This window comes from Psittacula echo, assembly GCF_963264785.1.
Source record: "Psittacula echo genome assembly, chromosome: 16".
Classification (NCBI taxonomy): domain Eukaryota; kingdom Metazoa; phylum Chordata; class Aves; order Psittaciformes; family Psittacidae; genus Psittacula; species Psittacula echo.
In genome coordinates, this window is record NC_137752.1 from 2,576,841 (window position 1) to 2,595,757 (window position 18,917).

At 43.4% G+C, this 18,917-nt stretch overlaps 2 protein-coding genes across 6 annotated transcripts in view; both read left to right on the forward strand.

The window, feature by feature from the left end:
* The window catches only part of RABGAP1 (RAB GTPase activating protein 1), a 69,192-nt gene that overhangs the window by 22,681 nt on the left and 27,594 nt on the right, over positions 1-18,917 (forward strand). For all 5 annotated transcript variants that reach the window (XM_080630682.1, XM_080630684.1, XM_080630680.1 and 2 more), the window contains 2 exons: positions 1,607-1,700; positions 5,014-5,164. In XM_080630682.1, coding sequence (XP_080486808.1) covers positions 1,607-1,700; positions 5,014-5,164 — 245 coding nt within the window. The remainder of the gene's footprint in view (positions 1-1,606; positions 1,701-5,013; positions 5,165-18,917) is intronic.
* On the forward strand, positions 12,362-13,408 carry GPR21 (G protein-coupled receptor 21; the record flags this gene model as incomplete). Its single annotated transcript, XM_080630810.1, has 1 exon — positions 12,362-13,408. The coding sequence occupies one exon, from the start codon at positions 12,362-12,364 to the stop codon at positions 13,406-13,408; it is 1,047 nt and encodes a 348-aa protein (XP_080486936.1).

Here is an 18,917-nt window from a genome sequence, read left to right on the forward strand (position 1 = left end):
TAATGCTGTATTCAATAACCAGTACCCCCGCATTCCTGGATCCCTTGTCTGATGCTTTTGTGTCTCTGCTTTTCTCAGCTCAGGCCTCCTGAAGCCTCCAGTGTGATATATTTGGAACAATGTGAAAAGAGGCTGCTAAAAATTTGACATTAACATGTAGCTTCTGCCCTTCCCCGAGCAGCTGTGCACGGATTTGAGAGCAAAAATGAGAAGCTGATATTATTTGGGAATAAAAGCAAGCAGCATGTTTTAGTGAAGAGGAAAGTAGAGACATCTGTAATAAGTAAAACTATACCAGGACCTGCCCACCTTGAAACTGAATGCATTTTCAATACCTTTTTTTCTGCTTTTTAAAGGTTTTCTTAAACCAAACTACGGACTAGTTCTGAGTATATAAACATCTGGCCCCACAGCTCTGAGCTGAAATGGAGATGACTTGAGTTTCTGCTTTTTCACTTCTCTGCTGGCCTTCTATGTGGCCTGGGGTGAATGATTTCACTTCTGTGCTTTTAATTTCCTTGTTTCTGGGGGGACAGTGGTGGGGGAGAGGAGAAGGAGGGAAAGTTGGTTTGTAAATGAACTCCTTTGCAAAGCATTAAGAGTCTCTAACCACTGCACTAAACCCCCGTGGTATTCTTTTCTAGCCCTGGAACATCCGTTTTGTTTGCGGTTGATATGACTTGCAGCATTGCAAGAGTTTGCTGACAAGGTCAGGTGTTGGTTGAGAAAGCATAGATTTAATGAAAAAATATAATTTGTCAATAATGCAAACCAAGTATTGACTGTATCAGTGAAATGTAGCTTTTGTGTATGATACTTGCTATGAATGTTTAAAAATACCCGGGAATACAGTGTTAGTTTCAAGAAGAGTTACTGTGATTATGCTCATCCTCCCCCTCCGCTGCATTTTTGAGCACATTTCATTCAAAAAGCGATTTAATTTAAGCCAAGGAAGTTACCAAGAAGTCCTGGCTTTCAAAGTAAAAGTACAGAACAGTGAAGTAAAACACCCTGTGGACTCCCATGGATCTGCCACAGCATGGCAGGGCTGTGGCTGCTCAAGTGGAGCTATGTTGATTGTATTGTCTTTTTTGTTTTTATAGTACTGCAGCTTTTCACATGCACAAAGTTATGTGTTTGAGGTAGAAAACCAGAATTACTTCAGTGGGAAGGGACTCCTGGAGGTCTGTAATTGTGCCTCCCACCCAGTATGACTCCAGCCAGATACACTGTTCAGCATCTTGTGCTGTTGTCTTTTCGCCATCTCCACTGATGACATTTCCACAACCTCTCTGGGCCCTTGTATCAGTTTGTATCAGGCCTTTGTATCAGGCCTTTGGCCACCCTCGTGGTGAATTGTTTTCCTGATTTTTAACCAGAATTTCACACGTTGTTGCTTATCTTCTGCCTCTTGTCACATCACTGTGCGCTTTTGAGAAAAGTCTACTGCTGCCTCCTCTTGTGTCAAGCACACAACCACTGCATCCTTAAATGAGGGGGAGTTGTTCCTGCCACGCACTGACACAGTTAAGAGAGCAGCATTTAAATCCGTAGAAGTACAGTAATGGCTGTTGATCTCATAGCATCTCCTCTGTTCTGTTGGCAGACAATGATGAACCACTCTTAAGTGGTTCTGGAGATGTTTCCAAAGAGTGTGCAGAAAAAATCCTTGAGACGTGGGGAGAGCTGCTGTCCAAATGGTAAGTGGCAAAATCACATTCTGAAAATGGCAATCCTGAATATTCTCATTCTGTTGGCTCCTTCTGCTTGGAGTTTTTCTTATTTTCAGAAGGCAGCTGAGATGAGATTAGTATGGATTTAATCCTCTATCGTCCTCACAACACCCCTTATTCTCTGGCTTTGTGTTTTCTGATTTCTTCATTTCTTTGTAATTCTGATTTAGTTCACAGCCAGTTTTTCCTGCAGCTGTCACATCGTGGTAACTGTAGCTTAAGAATATGGGAGATTTGTACTTGGATAGCAAAGATGCTTTTCCTCCCTTATCTAAAGGAAGATGGATCCAGAGCCTGCCAAGAAGGAAGTACATGAGCTCTTCTGTTTTTTTCCTAGAAAATGCCAATTTATAAGAAGAGTTTCTTGACAGTCAAGTTGCTTATGCAACACCTGTCCTCTTCCATGAAGGATCTTTTATTCATCTTGAAGTAGCCTGAGCAGTTCTAAGAAAGTGGTGCTGATTACTGTGAAATTCAGGTTGTTTTGTGATGTGGGTTTTTTTTTCTCCCTTACAAAGGGAGATGACAGACACAGCATCACATTGAGCTGACATATGCTATGTTTTGACTCTGGCTTTGGTTGTTGCCTTCTGCTTGCTAATGTTACTGAGGAGCAGGGCAAGGGCTGTACAGCACATAAAAGATCTGAATAGAATATTAGATCTGAAGAGTAGGACACATAGCTTAGAATAAGTCATGCCCTTTAGATGAAGCAAAGCATTAGCGTGAGCACTCAGCCAGGATTCTCTTTAAATTGAGATTAGACCAATTTAGCATTATTTTCTGCAGTTACTTAGTACTTGTTTGAATACATACTTTTACTTCCAGTTTGATTTTGCACTAATATATTGCACTAATTTGGTAAGAAAGAGGACATCAGAAATAGACACGTTCCTCAGAAAGGGAATGTGGTAAACTGCTACATGGTGCCTTTCCCTGCCTCTCCTAGACTTGCAGGAACATCTTCACCAGATGAGCTCTGTGCATCTGCTGCTGTGAGAAAGTTTCTCTCAACTTGATTTTTTTCTGTAATCCTTCCAAGGGCTCAAAGATAATTCAGCCACCTGACACCCATTGAAAATGTTTTGGCAGCTCTAAGAGGATGTGAAGTGTTTCTGTGCTAATGCTGGCAATGACTTTAATATGCGTTAAAGGGCTTTCCTTCTTAAAGAAAAGCGAGTATTTGGGAGTAATGATCCTTGAGCTTTTAACATAAGAGGATTGAAAGTCATAAAAATTGGAGTTCAGGTGGTTTCATGCTAGTTTTCAGAATCCTGTAATTAGATTTGTTAGTAATTAAATGTGCATTGGTATTTTGGGATTTCTAAATAATATTTGGCTCACATTTCATAACTGCTGAGTCACACAATCTTCTCATTTCAAAATAGTTTGGAAGAATCCAGTGGCTTTTAGTCTACAGCCTGATGGTTCAAAAAAATTCCCATTTCTTGGAATTACTGATGTACTTATGTTCATCTGAGATTAAGGCAAAGCAGTTTTATGGACCCTTACAAAGAACTGTTTATATGCAACAAGTGGTTTATATAAATATTTTTATGTATTTATATATTACAAAGGTATAATAAATGCTCTCTTAATATATGTTTATAGATATGAATGTATATAGATATAAATGTAATTATTATCTAATGTTATTTCTATTACAGTTTATTTTGTTTAGAGAAAGCAAAGTGAAGGCAAACATTATGGTGCCAGGTTCTGTGCTGTATATACTGATTCAAATACCCACATTGTCAGTCTTCTACTGTGTTGGAGCACTGTACACTGGAGAAAGGCAACAAGGAGTCCCAGTCTGTGTAAAATTATCATCCACATATCTGTTAGGTTGTTAATAAAAATCATTAAATACCAGTTTGTTATTAATAAGATAACGTAATTAATAGGACTGCTTTGTCTATCGCTCCTTTTAATCATTTTACCTAGAAGTTTGGTTTTAGTAACTGCAGAAAAACTGATTTCTTTAAAGCCTCTGTCTTCTGGGGATTTTATGTATAAGCCACAAATGGACTTTTCAGCTCAACTTTCTGTAACTGCATAAATTAGATGTAGGTTTAGTTTTTAGAAGTTAGTGCTGTAATTTATGAGCTGTTACTGGGCTCTCTTGGAAAAGCTGTTTAGATGGGATTGAGCAGCTTGTACAGTGGAAGCTGCTTAAATGCAGGATGCACTCAAGAGGAGCGTGGCCAGGAGGTCGATGGAGGGGATTCGCCCCCTCTACTCTACTGTGGGGAGGCCCCCCCTGCAGTCCTGTGTCCAGCTCTGGGGCAGCAGCACAAGAGGGACGTGGAGCTGTTGGAGTGAATCCAGAGGAGGCCATGGAGATGCAGCGAGGGCTGGAGCAGCTCTGCTCTGGAGCCAGGCTGAGAAAGCTGGGCTGGTTCAGCCTGGAGAAGAGAAGGCTCCATGAGACTTTAGAACGGTTCCCAGTGCCTAAAGGGGCTACAGGAAACCTGGAGAGGGGCTTTGGACAAGGGCCTGTAGGGACAGGCCAAGGGGAATGGCTTTAACCTGCCAGAGAGGAGACTGAGATGAGCTCTTAGGCAGAAGTTCTTCCCTGTGAGTGTGCTGAGGTGCTGGAACAAGCTGTCCAAGGAAGTGGTAAATGCTCCATCCCTGGCAGTGTTCAAGGTCAGGTTGGACGGGGCTTTGAGCAAGCTGCTCTAGTGGAAGGTGTCCCTGCCTGTGGCAGGGATTTGGAACTGGATGAGCTTTAAGGTCCCTTCCAACCCAAACCAGTCTAGGATTATGATTCCATGTAGTTAGATACCCATGTGAGGTCTTTTTTACAGCTCTGTTTGCCTGTCCTCTCTCCCTCCTCACCTGGAAGGTCACCTCCCTGCCTGGGTGTAGGAAGCCAAGAGAGCAGCATTTGCATTTGCAAACTAATTCTTGTTCTGATGTGGTTTGAACTTAGAATTTTACACAGTGTGGGAATCTGCCCTCTGGTTCTAGTTTTTGCTGGAGTGTTTCGGTTCGTAGAGTGATTTATATATTTATATTATATTTAATGGGAATCAAGGAAATAATTTGGAAAGAGCTTCTCCAAATGTGTTTTGGGGTTTTTTTTATAACTTGAATTTCACTTACTCTGGCAACATATGGACTGTCTTGAAATTCCTGTCATTTGACATGTTTGATATAACACATCAGTTGTTGCTCATGTAGTCGTTTATTTGTATCTGGATAAGAGTAACAGTGCCTTCATCTACTCATTTATTTGTATCTCGGTAATAGTAACAATGCATTCACCTACACCCAGGCACCTCAATTTGAGCGTGAGGCCAAAGACGTTGTCAGCATTGGTGAGAAGTGGTGTCCCTGAGGCCCTAAGAGGCGAAGTGTGGCAGTTGCTGGCAGGGTGTCATAACAACGATCATCTGGTGGAGAAGTACCGAATTCTCATCACAAAGGTAGAATGTCTTTTTTCTTCTTTTTTCCCACTTTATAGCTTAAGGAATGGAAGTACAGAGACTTCTCAGCATGTGTTCTCTTGCTTAAAAGGTTCATGAGTGTATCTGAATATAGGATAACAACTAGTGAGTGTAATGCAGTCCTCCCTCCAACAAAAAACCCCAACATGCAGTGCCAGTTGTGGCATTATCTCTACTTAGAGTGCTCTCTTTTTAGTATTTCTGTTTCACTCAGATGAGTTCTGAGTTAGCTTGTCAGAAATTCGTACTCTATTAAGTGCTTTCAGAATTGACTCAGGGAGCTCATTTCCTTTGCTTGGTTGGTTTTCCTGAATGAAGGTTGCATTTTGCTCTGTTGTCTCAATATTTATGCTAAAAATCCAACACTAGTTGAAATTGCAGCCTTTTTTTTGATAGGAAAACCAGAACAGTTTGGACATTTTTGCACTAGACAGCAGTTTTTAAACTTCTCACCTTGAATATTGAGCTCAGTGGCGTAGAGAAATAAAAATTGAATATACAGATGTCGTTTGGTGTTTCTCAAAGTTCTAGAGTAACAAATGGGTCACAATATGAAACATCACTTCCTTATCCAGAAAAGCGATGTGTTAGTTTGCATTTGACCACAATCTGCATAAATATATGGTGTTTTACTGCTTTCATCAAACATGCAAGTCCAGAAGGACTAAATTAGAAATTATTAATGATGCAACTGGAGTACAAATATAACAGAAATTAATTATTTACCAGTTAAAAAAGCAAAACAACTGAATCAGTCCCTGTATATCTATGTTCTGATGGCACAGATTTGCAAGGAGCAGTTAAAGACCTGATTCTGAGGGCAAGAGGGCTTCTGAAATTAAACTCGGTTTCTGCTGGAATCATGCAGGCAGGATCCTACGTGATTTGAATGAATCATGTTAGATTAGCTAAAAATGTCCTGCCATAAGTACTTTCACATACTTCTGGAATATAGAAGAAACTTGATCTGAATTCCTTATATTGGTACATGCATTGCAGAGCTGTAACTTGGATTTTATGGTGAATAAATCATACAAATAATGTGGAGTTTGAGTGCTCTGGCAAGGAGTGTATCACAGTTACCCTGTTGTGTGATTTTAATTGCCTGGTGAGTAGCTGACAGTGTCACTTGTTTCTCTGTTTCAATGTTTTTGTATCAGAATGGAAAAGATGATCTCTGTGGCACAGTTGGTGACATGTACTGCTACTATCTTTGTGAGCTAGGAGCAATAGCGTAACATTTCATTTTTAAATCTGTGAAACCTTTCCACTCATTTGCATTTGGCAGAGACAAAGGAAATAGCCTGAGTCGCATGTGTTGGAAGCATCTGCAGAGTCCAAGCAAAAGGGAGTGTAGGCTGACTGCAGCAAAAGGACTGCCTATACCTGCAGTGGTCATTCGATGTGGAAGCTAATTAACAAATCAAACAACGGGAGTAAATGAGTACAGAATGACCATTTCAGGCTCATGGAGTCATATGAGGTCTGTAGTTTACTACCAACATGCCACGATAACCAGCTCAAGCAAGTGAAAAAGCAGTCTCCTTTAATTTGGAAGTGCCATATTAGACCATCACCGAGGCAGTTTGCCTTGTTGTGATTTAAATATGAAAATGGCTCAGACTGTTTCTGTAGAATGGGCACAGGTTGGTGCTGTGAGAGCAACAGTGTCTGCCCTGTTCACAGTGGAACTGTGATTTCTTCAATCTGCAGGCAGTGGGAGGAATGTAAGGCTTCAGAAAAGGTTATTAGTGGCTGTGTGGAAGTACTAAAGATGAGAATTAGCAAAGGATGCAAAGGTGGTTTGGGAGGCTGATGAGAACGTGAATTCAAGATCCAGGAAGATTATGTTTGCAGACCCACTGTATGTACTAAAAGTATAATAATGCTAGAGTGCACTTTGGCCTGAAGTTTTTATTTTCATGCCTTTCACAGACTATTTGATAATTTTGGAGTTCTAGTGTGACTAATTCTTACTGCTCTTAAAATAGCAGCTCGGTTACAGTCAATATGCAGCAATGCACAGAAGTAAATGTGTCTGGGGGGGGAAAATACATTTGTTAATTATGGGAAGGCAAGGGTTCCTTGTAATATATTGCCTTACTGTCCTTGTCATGGTGCACCATGTCGTGCACGTCACCTATGTAAGTTCTTCTCTAGCAAGCATGCAGTTATTTGCATTACCATGCACTGAGATTGGTTTATCTGAGAACAACTGCTGTGGTGTAGTGCAGGAGCACATGGAGTTGATGACAAACCTTTGCTCCTTGGTGCGAGCAGGAGATGCTGTAAGCCTGTTCAAGTACTCGTAATCCAGTGCCCCTTCTCTCTTAATGCTGACCTCTATTCCTGTTGCTGCGTTTGATTTCTGCCAGGCTTTTCATGACCCCATGCGGCAGCACAGCCCCAAATTAATAAGGAGCTGTGTTGACAGCTGCTTCCAAACCTTCTGGCCTCTTTCAGGGATTTGTTTTCCCCTTGTGCACAGGGTGTTGGATGTAGGCGCCCCAGGATTGCTTCTGGTGTTTGCTTTCCTGTGCAGTTCTGGCCCGTGGTGCTCAGCAAATCTGTGTTCTTTTTGCCTTCTTTTGCAAATTAACTGCTGCAAGGGTGTTTTTTTTCTTTACTGTTGATCTGTGGCTGCTCAATGATTGAAAAGGAAATGTCTTCTGTTGTGTTCTACCAGTGAAGGCTGTGTCTAGGTCTCTTCTTGAATCTGGGTTGTACATTAAAAATGGTGTTGGAACTGTGCCTCAAGGTGTGCTTGTTGCATTCTAATCATCACAACAGTATTTATTCATTATTTGCCCTTAGTTCTGTACTAAACACTAGCTGGGTTTTGTACTCTCTGCTTTTGTTACTGCAGTAGTCTCACCATTGTGGTGCTTCCACAGATTACTTTTGAGAATTTGCACACCATCTGTGTGCAATAATAAAGCTTTTAGCAACTCCAGATTGCCATGCTCGTGGTGGGGAGTGTGGATAAAAGCCAGCCCAGTGAATTAAGGTCATGTCCCTACTGAGGACAGAAAGCAAACTCTAGGTAAAATGATCTAGACAATCCCTTTGAAAGGCATCTGTTCCTGGTAGGGCCTTGGCAATCATGGTTCTGGACGTTAATCTTCAGGTTTCCAGCCACTGAAAGGTAGGAGAAGAGACGTGGGGACTTGCTCCAGGTTTAATGGACATCTGCAGGGAAAACAGTTCATGTTTTTGACAATCCCAGGTGGATGGAAAGTGTTGTGGAGTAGAAAACTTGTGAAGTGAGCCACACAGGTTATAAATAACAAAGAAAGCATGATCCAAAGCAAAATGGGCAATAGCCACTTCTCAGACAAGGCTTTAAAGAAGGATTAATACAACTACTGAACCTCATGGATCAGCGTCGAGCTCTTAGTGGGGAAGTTCTTCATAATACCAAAATGTAAAGAGCTTGACATTTACAATATTGAGGAGAAAAGAAAAACTTTTGGATATAGGTCTGTGTGGGAGGAAATAATGTCTAAAGGAAAAAACTAGGAACTGTTGTACCAGATAAATACACTATATTAAGAAAATTACAACGTGAGAGGGACATCTTGTGGCACAAACAAAATAAAATGACAGAAAATAATCCAGTGATGGGACCTGGAATGATACCCCAGGGTCACCATTTCTGGTGGAAATTCAAGGCCTGATAGGAGATAGCAGGACTCTTGCTACCCAGTTTCTCACATTCCCACTTTTTTATCTCCATGCACAGAGGAATTACAGAACACAGAAATTCTACCAAATATACTCATCTGTCTTGGTGCAAATGATACTGGAGTTTAGTGAAGAAATAGATTCAAATGTCACTACCGTTATTTGACTGTATGTGTTGCTTCATCAGTGGCATAAAATGGAACAGTAATTTAGCTGTGGGTGGTTAACACTTATTTTCCACTTGTATGGCAATCACATTTCCATATGTTCATTTAAATTAAGAAGAATACATTTAATTTTCAGGAGCACAAAGGTTGTATACCGTCAGCTGAAATGAAACCTAAGGTACGCCTGTGAGTCATGGTGTGTAAGTCTGACGTAGCTCTGCTGTCAGCATGTCTGCACCTCTAGATCCCTTGTTTGATTAGTTTTGATCACGTGGTGATCAAAGTTTAATTATCTTTTACAAGCAGTAGTTTTCCCAGGAGTTCTCATCATAACTTTGACTGATTTCTTGAATACCTTTTAATAGTCTCGGATGAGGTTGTTTTGTATCACTGCATAGAGTGGGAGAAGTCTCTACAAGATGGAAGTGTTTTCAGTCTCTCACAGACCTCAGCCACTAGAACCACATTTTGATCTCTTTTAGAAGCAGTTCTTCATAGTAGGTTGGGGACTTGACCGAGGGCTGTAGCTCCAGCCCAGTCACCTTCCAGTAGCCATTTACATCCTTTGTTGGCTGCTTAAGCTTCTGGCGCTTAAGAGAATTAACTTGAGATATTGCTGGTTTGGGCATGGGTGTGTTAAGCAGGTAGGTGTATGTTGGCATGAACTCTGAATAGAGTTATTACTTCCAGCTTTGGGGAAACAATAGAATGTCAGCTAGAGGGAAAACCAGCGCTCTCCCACAGAAATACCTGTCAGCTACAGCAGTGCAGTTCTACTTGTAATAAAAATCTAAGTATTGCGGAGGTTTGATTCAGTGGTGCATCTTTTGTTGTGAAATATCAGCAACCAAATGTTGTTTTGTTGAGCCTCAAGATTTCCAATGCTACCTTGTCTTTGTACATCTCAGATACCAAGTTCAATGTATGTTGTTTTCTTAAGGATGTTTATAATGTGTCTATTCATGCCTAAGGATCCAGAAATAGTATTTGAGTCAATTGGTATGTAAATCATTCTCTGCTTTGGAAAGATAGATCATTTCTCCAGCAGTAATTCAATGAGAGCTTGGTTTTTGTATAACCACAATAACCTTTGCCTAAATTGAATACAAACTTCATGTTTCTGAGCTATATAGTTCTAGTACTTGAGTCGCCATGAGTAGAAATGCCATAAATTACAAGAAAAAGTAAAGAGATCTTTTTGGGGGTAAAGATGGGGCAGGAACCCCAACTTTTTGTTTTCAGGCTTTTGCACAAGACTAACTCCCAATCTGCCAAGTCATGCTATTGTCCAGCCCAGATTTTTGCCCAAGTGTGTCTTAAAATGGTTTTATCTACTTGCAAGTCAGCTAAAATCGCCGAGCATTGCAGTGTGATTGCTTTGAGATCTATCCCCTTGCCTGCAATGCATTTGGTATTAGGTATTTCGCACAGTGACAAACATTTAGCTCAGGTTCACCAAACTCCTGGGTTGATTGATGCTGGTGGAATTCAGGGTGGCTCGGAAGGATTCCAGTTCCACACGGCATTTTTGACAAAGGGACTTTAATTGCTGAGGAGTGCCTTACTGGTTGGATTGATTCAAAGACCAGCTCCCATAATGAGGTTTTTCTGGTTAAATATGCGTGATGGTATTAGCTTATGGTGTGTGTACAAGTGCTTGTGTTGGGAATCTCTTGTGTGTTTACACACTGGAATGGCACTGAGTTGTGTAGGTTGTCTACTCTGGTGCAGCTTGCCTCAGGGTTGTCAGGGGTAGTGATGCCTTTGTCTTCTGTGTACATGTATGCAGGAGATGCTTCCCTACCTGGAGCAACATCTGGATAAGCAGTAGGATGCAGTTCTCAGCTTTGCCCTTGGTTTCAAGTGTCTCCTAAGCAACACAAGCTACACCTAGGAAAGACACATTTAATAACAACCTGGTCTAGTGGAGGGTGTCCAAGCCCCGTGGCAGGGGGTTGGAACTAGATGATCTTTAAGCTCCTTTCCAACCCAAACCATTCTATGATTCTATGAATAACTATTTCCCCAAGGGGCCTTGGATGGAAAACCCTTAAATTACGAGTTATGGTTTGAATTCACGTCCTTGCTTGGACGCTTGCCGTTTCCCTGGCAGAGAGGTGCTGCGAGGAGGAGCAGGGGCGTGCGGTGGGTGTGTGTCTGTCTGTCTGCAGGACCGGGGGGGTGTGTGTGTCTGCAGGTTGGGGTGTGCAGGGGCAGAGCCCGCCGCCGCGGTGCGTGGCGGGGAGCAGGGGATCCCCCGGAGGCTGCGGGTCGCGCAGGGTGAGCCGCCCCCAGCGCTTTGCCCACCGCCTTTTGAGGCTAAATCCGCATTTCCGAGGCTGCGGCCGCCGCTGCCTTTTCCCGTGGGGCTGCGGCCGCGCTCTCCGCGGGTCCCCGCCGGCGCCGCGCCCTCCGCCGCGCTCCTGCTCGCCTCCCTCCCCTTCCTCCCCGCCGTCCCCTCCCCCCGGCTCCGCATCGCCGCGGCCGGAGCCCACGCCGCCCGTGCCGGCGCTCGGCCGAGGATGCTCCCGGGCTTTTGTCCCCCCGCGGCAGGTAGGGGCCGAGGCGGCGGGACCGGAGCTGCTCCCCGGGGCCGGGCGGGGGGCGGCCGGGCGGCGGCGGGGGCCGGAGCGGCGCGGCCCGGGAGAGACGGCGAACAAAAGCGTCGTGCAAAATGGAGCCAGGAGAGAAGGGCTGGAGCCCCCTCCCCGCCGCGCATCCCTCCGCCCGCGTGGACGCCGGCAGCAATTGCGGGGAGGCTGCTGCTGCCCCGAAAGCCCCGGCCGGAGCCCGCCGCCCCGGGAAGAGAACGGGAGCCCGGTGGGGAGCGGAGCGGGGCGGGCGGCGGCGGGGAAGCGCTGTAGCAGGGCGTGGGGAAGAAGCGGGGCGATGGAGGTGGTAGCACGGGGGGAAAGGGGGTTCTGTAAACGACTTTGCCCTTCTCTTCTGTCAGCCTTCGGGAGCACTCTCGTCCTGGGTCGGTGAAGGTTCTTTCTCCTTCTTTCCCCCAACCCTTCATCCCTCCTCGGCGAGGCAGCCCGCCCAGGAGGGCTTTAACATCAGTCTTCTCCGTGTGGTGGGTGAAGTTGCTGCCATGCCCGCTGCTGGGTCCCGGCGCACAGGGAGCGGCGGGGAGCTGGATTTACCGGGGAGTTGTGCTGCAGACAATGCACAGCAGCAGCATCTGGAGCAGCCCTGGGGACTGGAGCTCCGGTTTTGACATTGCTACACACACACAGCACCAGCCGCAATGACAGCAGCTGCCTGGGGTGGCTGCAGGCAGCAGGCAGGAGCATGAAGTGAAGAGATCACTGCAGTGCTCAAGATGAACTCCTCTTTGGTTGGCAACCAGAGTGGCCGGCCGTTCTGTCTCCTGGCCATTAGCTATTTGGAGACCATCAATTTTTGCCTCTTGGAAGTGGTTATTATTGTGTTCCTCATGGTGCTGATTATTTCAGGCAACATCATTGTGATATTTGTCTTTCACTGTGCACCTCTGCTGAACCACCACACCACCAGCTACTTCATCCAGACTATGGCGTATGCTGACCTCCTGGTGGGCGTGAGCTGTCTGGTGCCTTCTTTGTCTCTGCTGCACTATCCTATTGTTTTAAGTGAGTCCTTGGTTTGCCAAATCTTTGGTTATGTCGTATCAGTGCTGAAGAGCGTCTCCATGGCCTCTTTGGCATGCATTAGTATTGACAGATACATTGCCATCACAAAGCCGCTGACCTACAACACGCTGGTGACCCCATGGAGACTTCGAATCTGCATACTGATCATTTGGCTCTACTCCTGCCTGGTCTTCTTACCTTCCTTTCACTGGGGAAAGCCTGGATATCATGGGGATGTGTTTCAGTGGTGTGCCAATTCCTGGAACACCGACCCCTATTTTACCCTCTTCATTGTGGTGATGCTCTACGCCCCGGCTGCTTTCATCGTTTGCTTCACTTACTTCAACATCTTCCGCATCTGCCAGCAGCACACCAAGGAGATCAACGAGAGGCGAGTGCGCTTCAGCTCTCAGGATGGGGAGGCTGGGGAAGCACAGCCCTGCCCGGACAAGCGCTATGCCATGGTTCTTTTCCGCATCACCAGTGTCTTCTACATCCTCTGGTTGCCCTACATCATCTATTTTCTGCTGGAGAGCTCCAATGTCTATAGTAACCGCGTTGCGTCCTTCTTGACCACTTGGCTTGCCATTAGCAACAGCTTCTGCAACTGTGTTATTTACAGTCTCTCAAACAGTGTCTTTCAGAAGGGGCTTAAGCGGCTCTCGGGGGCTATTTGTGCCTCTTGTGCTAGACAGAGGGTAGCTAAGGACTCCTCTACCTCTAGGAGCAAAAGATCTTCCAATGGATGTCATGTCTAAGACTCCTATCAGCTGGACTGGGAAGTGCAGGGACAATTCCATAAATAGCAAAAACTAGTTAAATATGATTTTAAGATGTCCAGATTTGCAAAAAGGTCTCTGAGAAATGCTGCTGACATAGAAGAATCAGGAGCACATATCAGTGTGGCTAAAAAATATTGCTGTGGAGGAGGCTGTGGAGTTTCACCTCCATATTCATTTTTAAGAATAAAGCTGTATCTTGACACTTACCTCTCCAGCTGGTGTGACTGAATGGAGTGGGTGTCTGAGAGCTTCAGCAAAATGTAGTCTTTCTTACAGCTTTACTAGGTTCTTTTCAAGATTCGTGCTTCACATGTAAATGATAGATCTGAAGTGGAAATGTCACAGTATATGGTATATTACAGGGATTTTTTAATATATGCCAAAGTATATTGACACAGTGTTCCAGCATCGTAACAGAAGGGGCCAAACAATGTTGTTTGTTCAGTGCTACCTAGACAGGACTTATAGAACAGCAGTGACCAGTGTGAACATTTGAGTGTGACCTTAGGGTCCTACTGAGCCGTGAGGGCAGCGATGTGAGCTGAAGTCCTACACTTAGGAGAACTGCCCTGGCTTCTCTGCCTCATTTCTCTGGTAGGAGGCATGTGTGCCATCAGAGCACGGCGTCTGCATTTGCCTGTTTGCTGGGAAGGAAGAAGAAAAACTTGGATCAGACCAAATTTAGCAGTTAAATAAAATGTGTTTGGATAAGCTAAGAGAAAATACGTGTTGCTTTATGATACCAGAGTTGTGGAAGCCACTTGAGGATGATGCCAACATGTGAAATTATGCTCAAACCAGTGAAGAAATGCCACAGTTTTGTATGTGGAAATTTTCTCAAGAACAACTTTAAAAATAACATGTCCCTTTTTTTTTTTTTTTTAATCTAAATTCTTCTGATATTTTACATACTAGAACTTAAGGGGAAAGGAAAGAAAACAATTGTCTTCTAAACAGCTAAGGGAACTATGCTGTAAATTTAACTGTAGTATTTGAGTTATTCATAAGTGCACAGAGCTAAATCAGAGACATTTTTCTTTAGCCTTCATGGGATTAAAGATGGTTTGAATATAGCAAGAGCTAAATCCTGTTGGCAAAGGCATATCTAACTGGTCAAACAAAGTCAATGTCTGAGAAACAAAACCTCATTGACCACAGCTTTTTCAAGCTAGCTGAGGTTAAACGTTTGTGAGTACTGTAATGCTGTTAAGAAGGCACTATGCCCCTCCAATTGGTTAGTTTATCCTAAGGAATATCCTTGTCTTTTTACTGATGCTATACTGGAAAGTGAAAGTGAACCAAGTACTCCTGTAATAACGGATTACAGTCTGTGTTGTCTTATCTCACCCTGTGCCTGCCACAGGGATAGCCCCCACCACTCCTCTGGTTGGAGAGCAGGTTACACACCGTGACCATCCGCAGTTCGCTCCCTTCCTTTTCCTTCCAGTGGGTACACTGGGCTGAGCCATGGGAATTCTGTGAGCTTGTGGGTTACACGTGGTGTGTGCTGTTAGAGCGGGAATGGAAAAATACTAGGAAAACTGATTTGGGTGTTTTTGGGATCGGGGTAATTCTCTTGGCCAAAGGGAAGACTGTATTTTTGGTTTCAGATCATCCTCTTCTTAGTACCCTGTCCTTCCTGCAAGCATACACATATCTTCCTCTCTGGTGTGCTGTGAGCCCTGGCTTCTCATCTTCTGTGTGTTGCTGTGGAGGACAACAGTTTGTGTCTCTGGCCTGTCACACATGGATTGCTACAGACCATCCTGCTTGCTGCCCATTCACATTACTCCGATATGGTCTTGTGAGGCTGCTAGTGAGGAGAGCAGCAGGATGAAGCACTGCTGGCATGGCTTGTACTTGTCAGTGCTCATTGCTGATAGACATGGGTTCCTCTTGCGGATGTGTGCGTGGTGCAGAACCCTCTGCTGTTGCTGCCTAGTTTTGGCTTGACGGCTCTCTTATAAGGCAGGTTTAAGTCATCTCTTGGTCTGCTTTCAACATATTTCATCCATAGTTCAAACCTCTCAAGATAAACTTCCTCTATAGTTGATCTGAAACGTTAAGAACAAAGGTTGTCTAAACCCTGGTGCCTTCACCATGACATTTCTTGTTATCTTTTTGAATTAAGGCAGTGTCTAGAGCCAGGGCTTATGCTGTGATCCCTGCACAGCCATGGGAGAGCTGATCTGTTCTGCAGAGCTCTCTCAGTCTGGGTTTTGGTTATAGAGACACAGACAGCCGTGAAGGGGACGGAGTGTAAGGGTGTAGTGAGTCATTTATAAGTGGTATAATAAGCTCACAGCACATCAGCTGGCTAATTGCTCTCGGGTGTTTCGCAGGTATTATGGCAAAGGTGGGCTTTGGGGGACAATTTAAGGGCTTTAGTCACTAATATCAAAGTGTGTGTGTGTGGTATTTTTGGAACAGCCTCTCAGGTAAATTCCCAATAGCTTTTTCTCTGACTCTTCACCTTATCTAACATTTCCAAGGCTTTGAAGTGATGTTTTATAATTGAAATAGTACTTGATTAAATTTAATGGAAGAAAAGCATGTGCTAGGGCCTAAACCACTAAAAATGGCAGTTTCAGGGTTCAGTGGGAGCTGGAGAGCAAAGATTGTTGCTTTTTATTTTACATTACTTTTTCATGGCGTGAGTAGAGGGTTTAAACAGGAGCATTTTGTGCTAGTTCTTGAGAATATGGAAAATACTATAAAGTAGGAAGGAGTCTAAGTCATGGCATAGAGATTTAACTCGAGACGAAGCAGTTGCTGCTTCAGCTATAAGCCTAGAATTGTACTTGAAGTGTAGTGTTGTTGCAGATGCAGATGCATGCTTGCAGCTGTTGTTGCTTTGCAGCTAAGGTTCGCTTATAACATTCCTGACAGCCAGGCTTTTGTTCAGTTGCCTTACTCATCTCAGAGTCTTCATCAGCTCAGATGTGAGAGGTGAAAATAAGGATCCGGAAGTCTCCAAGACGAGTTGCAGCCAATCAGTGCATTCAAGTTTCATCCAGTGTTCATAGACGCTTTTGCCTCAGCATCTTAGTTTTAATGTCAAATATTTCTCTTTTTGTCTGTGTTAATTTATTGATTTTTTTAAACCTTAAATTACTTTTTTCTCTAAGTTAATTTAATGTTGATCTAGGTTTGTCTGTGATTACATGTTTTAAATACTCACAGCATTTGAGTCTGTTGTCTTCGGTGCAATTGCACAGGGTGAATCTTGTTCACTGTGCCAACTGTGGAAGAGACGATTGCGAACTACATTACCTTGTTCGCTCAGCAGACCATCAACATCCTTTGTCATGCAGCTAACACGAGGCGCAGTAGGTCCTTTTCATCACAGTCTGCACTATGAATTGTTTTAGGCAGCAAACTTTCCAGTTGGATCATTTTCATCCCTGTAAATATGAAGCTAATCCTTTCTTGGCTATATTTGTATCCGAGTGTGCCTGGTGCTTTCAAAATTGGTATCAAGAGCATTGCACAGAGAAATGCCACACCTAGGAGAATATAGAAATCAAATCACATCTTCATAAGAATTGTGTGTTGTGATATGATGTAAATGAACTAATTTTGAAGTTCTGTCTCAGATTATAATTCCTGTGTTATTTCATTAGGGTTGTCTGCCTCACTTTCCAATTAAGCTGCTAGAAGGTTCAATTTGCAATTCAGTGGCATGTTTTTAGTACCACGGGAAGGATTTCTAGACGCACAACTTCTCAGAAGGTGATCATTTGCTTCATCTTGGTTTTTTGCTTTCAATGAAAAGTTTACTGGATGTTTAGTTTATGATTATATTATTATTTTCCAAAGAGATTAGGAGAAAATCTGTGAAATACTATTTTATTTTATACTCGCCAAGTGACAGGGTTTTTTAACTTAACAATATCTTTTGTGTGAAACAAGTGTTTTGCCATTAGGTTTGTTTTATTAAATGTTACCAGCTTCTGCAGTATTTTTTATGGTTTTTAGGGGGTTTGTACTTGTTTTTAAGCTTCTTATCACTCAGAAATCTGTTTCTCCTAGTGGGAATTCTGTGTGCCAAGGGGCAGTTGTGAATATTTGTCACAGATCCTTGACAAGAGGAAAGTGGTCCAAGGTACCAAGGCACTGAGAATCACAACAGTTGCACAAGGTTGTGCAGAGTCTGTCTTAGAGCAGACCTGAACGAGCATTTCCAGATCTCGGCCTCATGCTGCATCTCTATGGCGTTGTTCTTTTCCTGCTCATACAAAGGTTTTACCTGTAAGAAGTCCTAAATTTCATTAGTTTCTGTTCTGGAAAAGACGCTTCCAAGGCCTGTGTGTGATGCGAGATGGAAACATTCAGTATTTAATCAACAGTTTTCCTTGTGGTGTTACCAAATGCTGTGATGATAACATGTACTGAACCTTCATGAGTCAGGAAGTCTGAAACATTTCAGTCTGATCTTGCTCTACATCAGGGTTTGAAGTTGACAGAACTTCTAATTCAGGTTGGTGCTTTATAAAACGTATTTCTTAGGAACTAATACCTGAGCAGAGGAGTCTACCTTTATACATAACAAACAGAAGGCCCATTTAGAATTCTTCCATTACTTGATTCATCTAGTATAGTTAATTTTAATAAGAGGTAGAGGTCTTGGAGGGCTTTTGTTGTTGTTTCAACACATTTTTGGTTCTGTGTACTTGAAGCACCTGCTGAACCATTTGCCTGACCTGGCTCTTATTTTGTTGTTTAGTTTAGGTACCTTTTTCTTCCCTTTTTATGACTTTGCAGAATACAAAGACACGTCCTTTCTGTGGTGTCATTCAAGATAGACTTGGATTTTACCTCACTATAACACTATCTGAAGTTGGCAAAGCACGTTTGTAAGCGATGTTCTGCTGAGATCCAAGAGGTCTACAGGCCTCTGTGGTTTTTATACTCAAATGCAGGAATAATCACTATCTTCCCTTCTGCAGCTTAAAGAATGGACACTGAAAATGCTCTGAGGCTTCCAGGAGGGGAGAGGCTGGGCCATGACGGTGGAGAAACACCTGAGCTGAGTCCATTTGTTCTCCTGGTGAAGCTGCGCTTCCTTCCTCCTGTCCAGTTGGCATCTTTATTTCAGTCTGTTTTCTGCTCTTCTCTTTCCTTTCCTTTTGTTGAAATCTAGAGCTCTAGAGATCATGGTAACATAGGGCTTTTTTCAACTTTCATATTCTGTATGCTGTGGATACTGTCATTTGTATGTGGCTGTAGTCTCAGGTCAGTGTTATTAGATCCGTTAGTTACTTTGGGTCCCATAAGACTTCATAATAGTGTGGGCTTGAAATACATTCAGTGAAGGTTCCCTTTGGATGTGGTGTGGCGATCCAGCTCCTCCATTTCCGTACAGGTAAAATGAAATAATACCCGTCTGTGTCATGGTTGGCCATCTGAAGTGTTGAAGCAATAGGGAAATAATCTAGTGTGATGCAATTTGTTCAGCCAGCTTCTCACTTGGTTTTATTTCTAT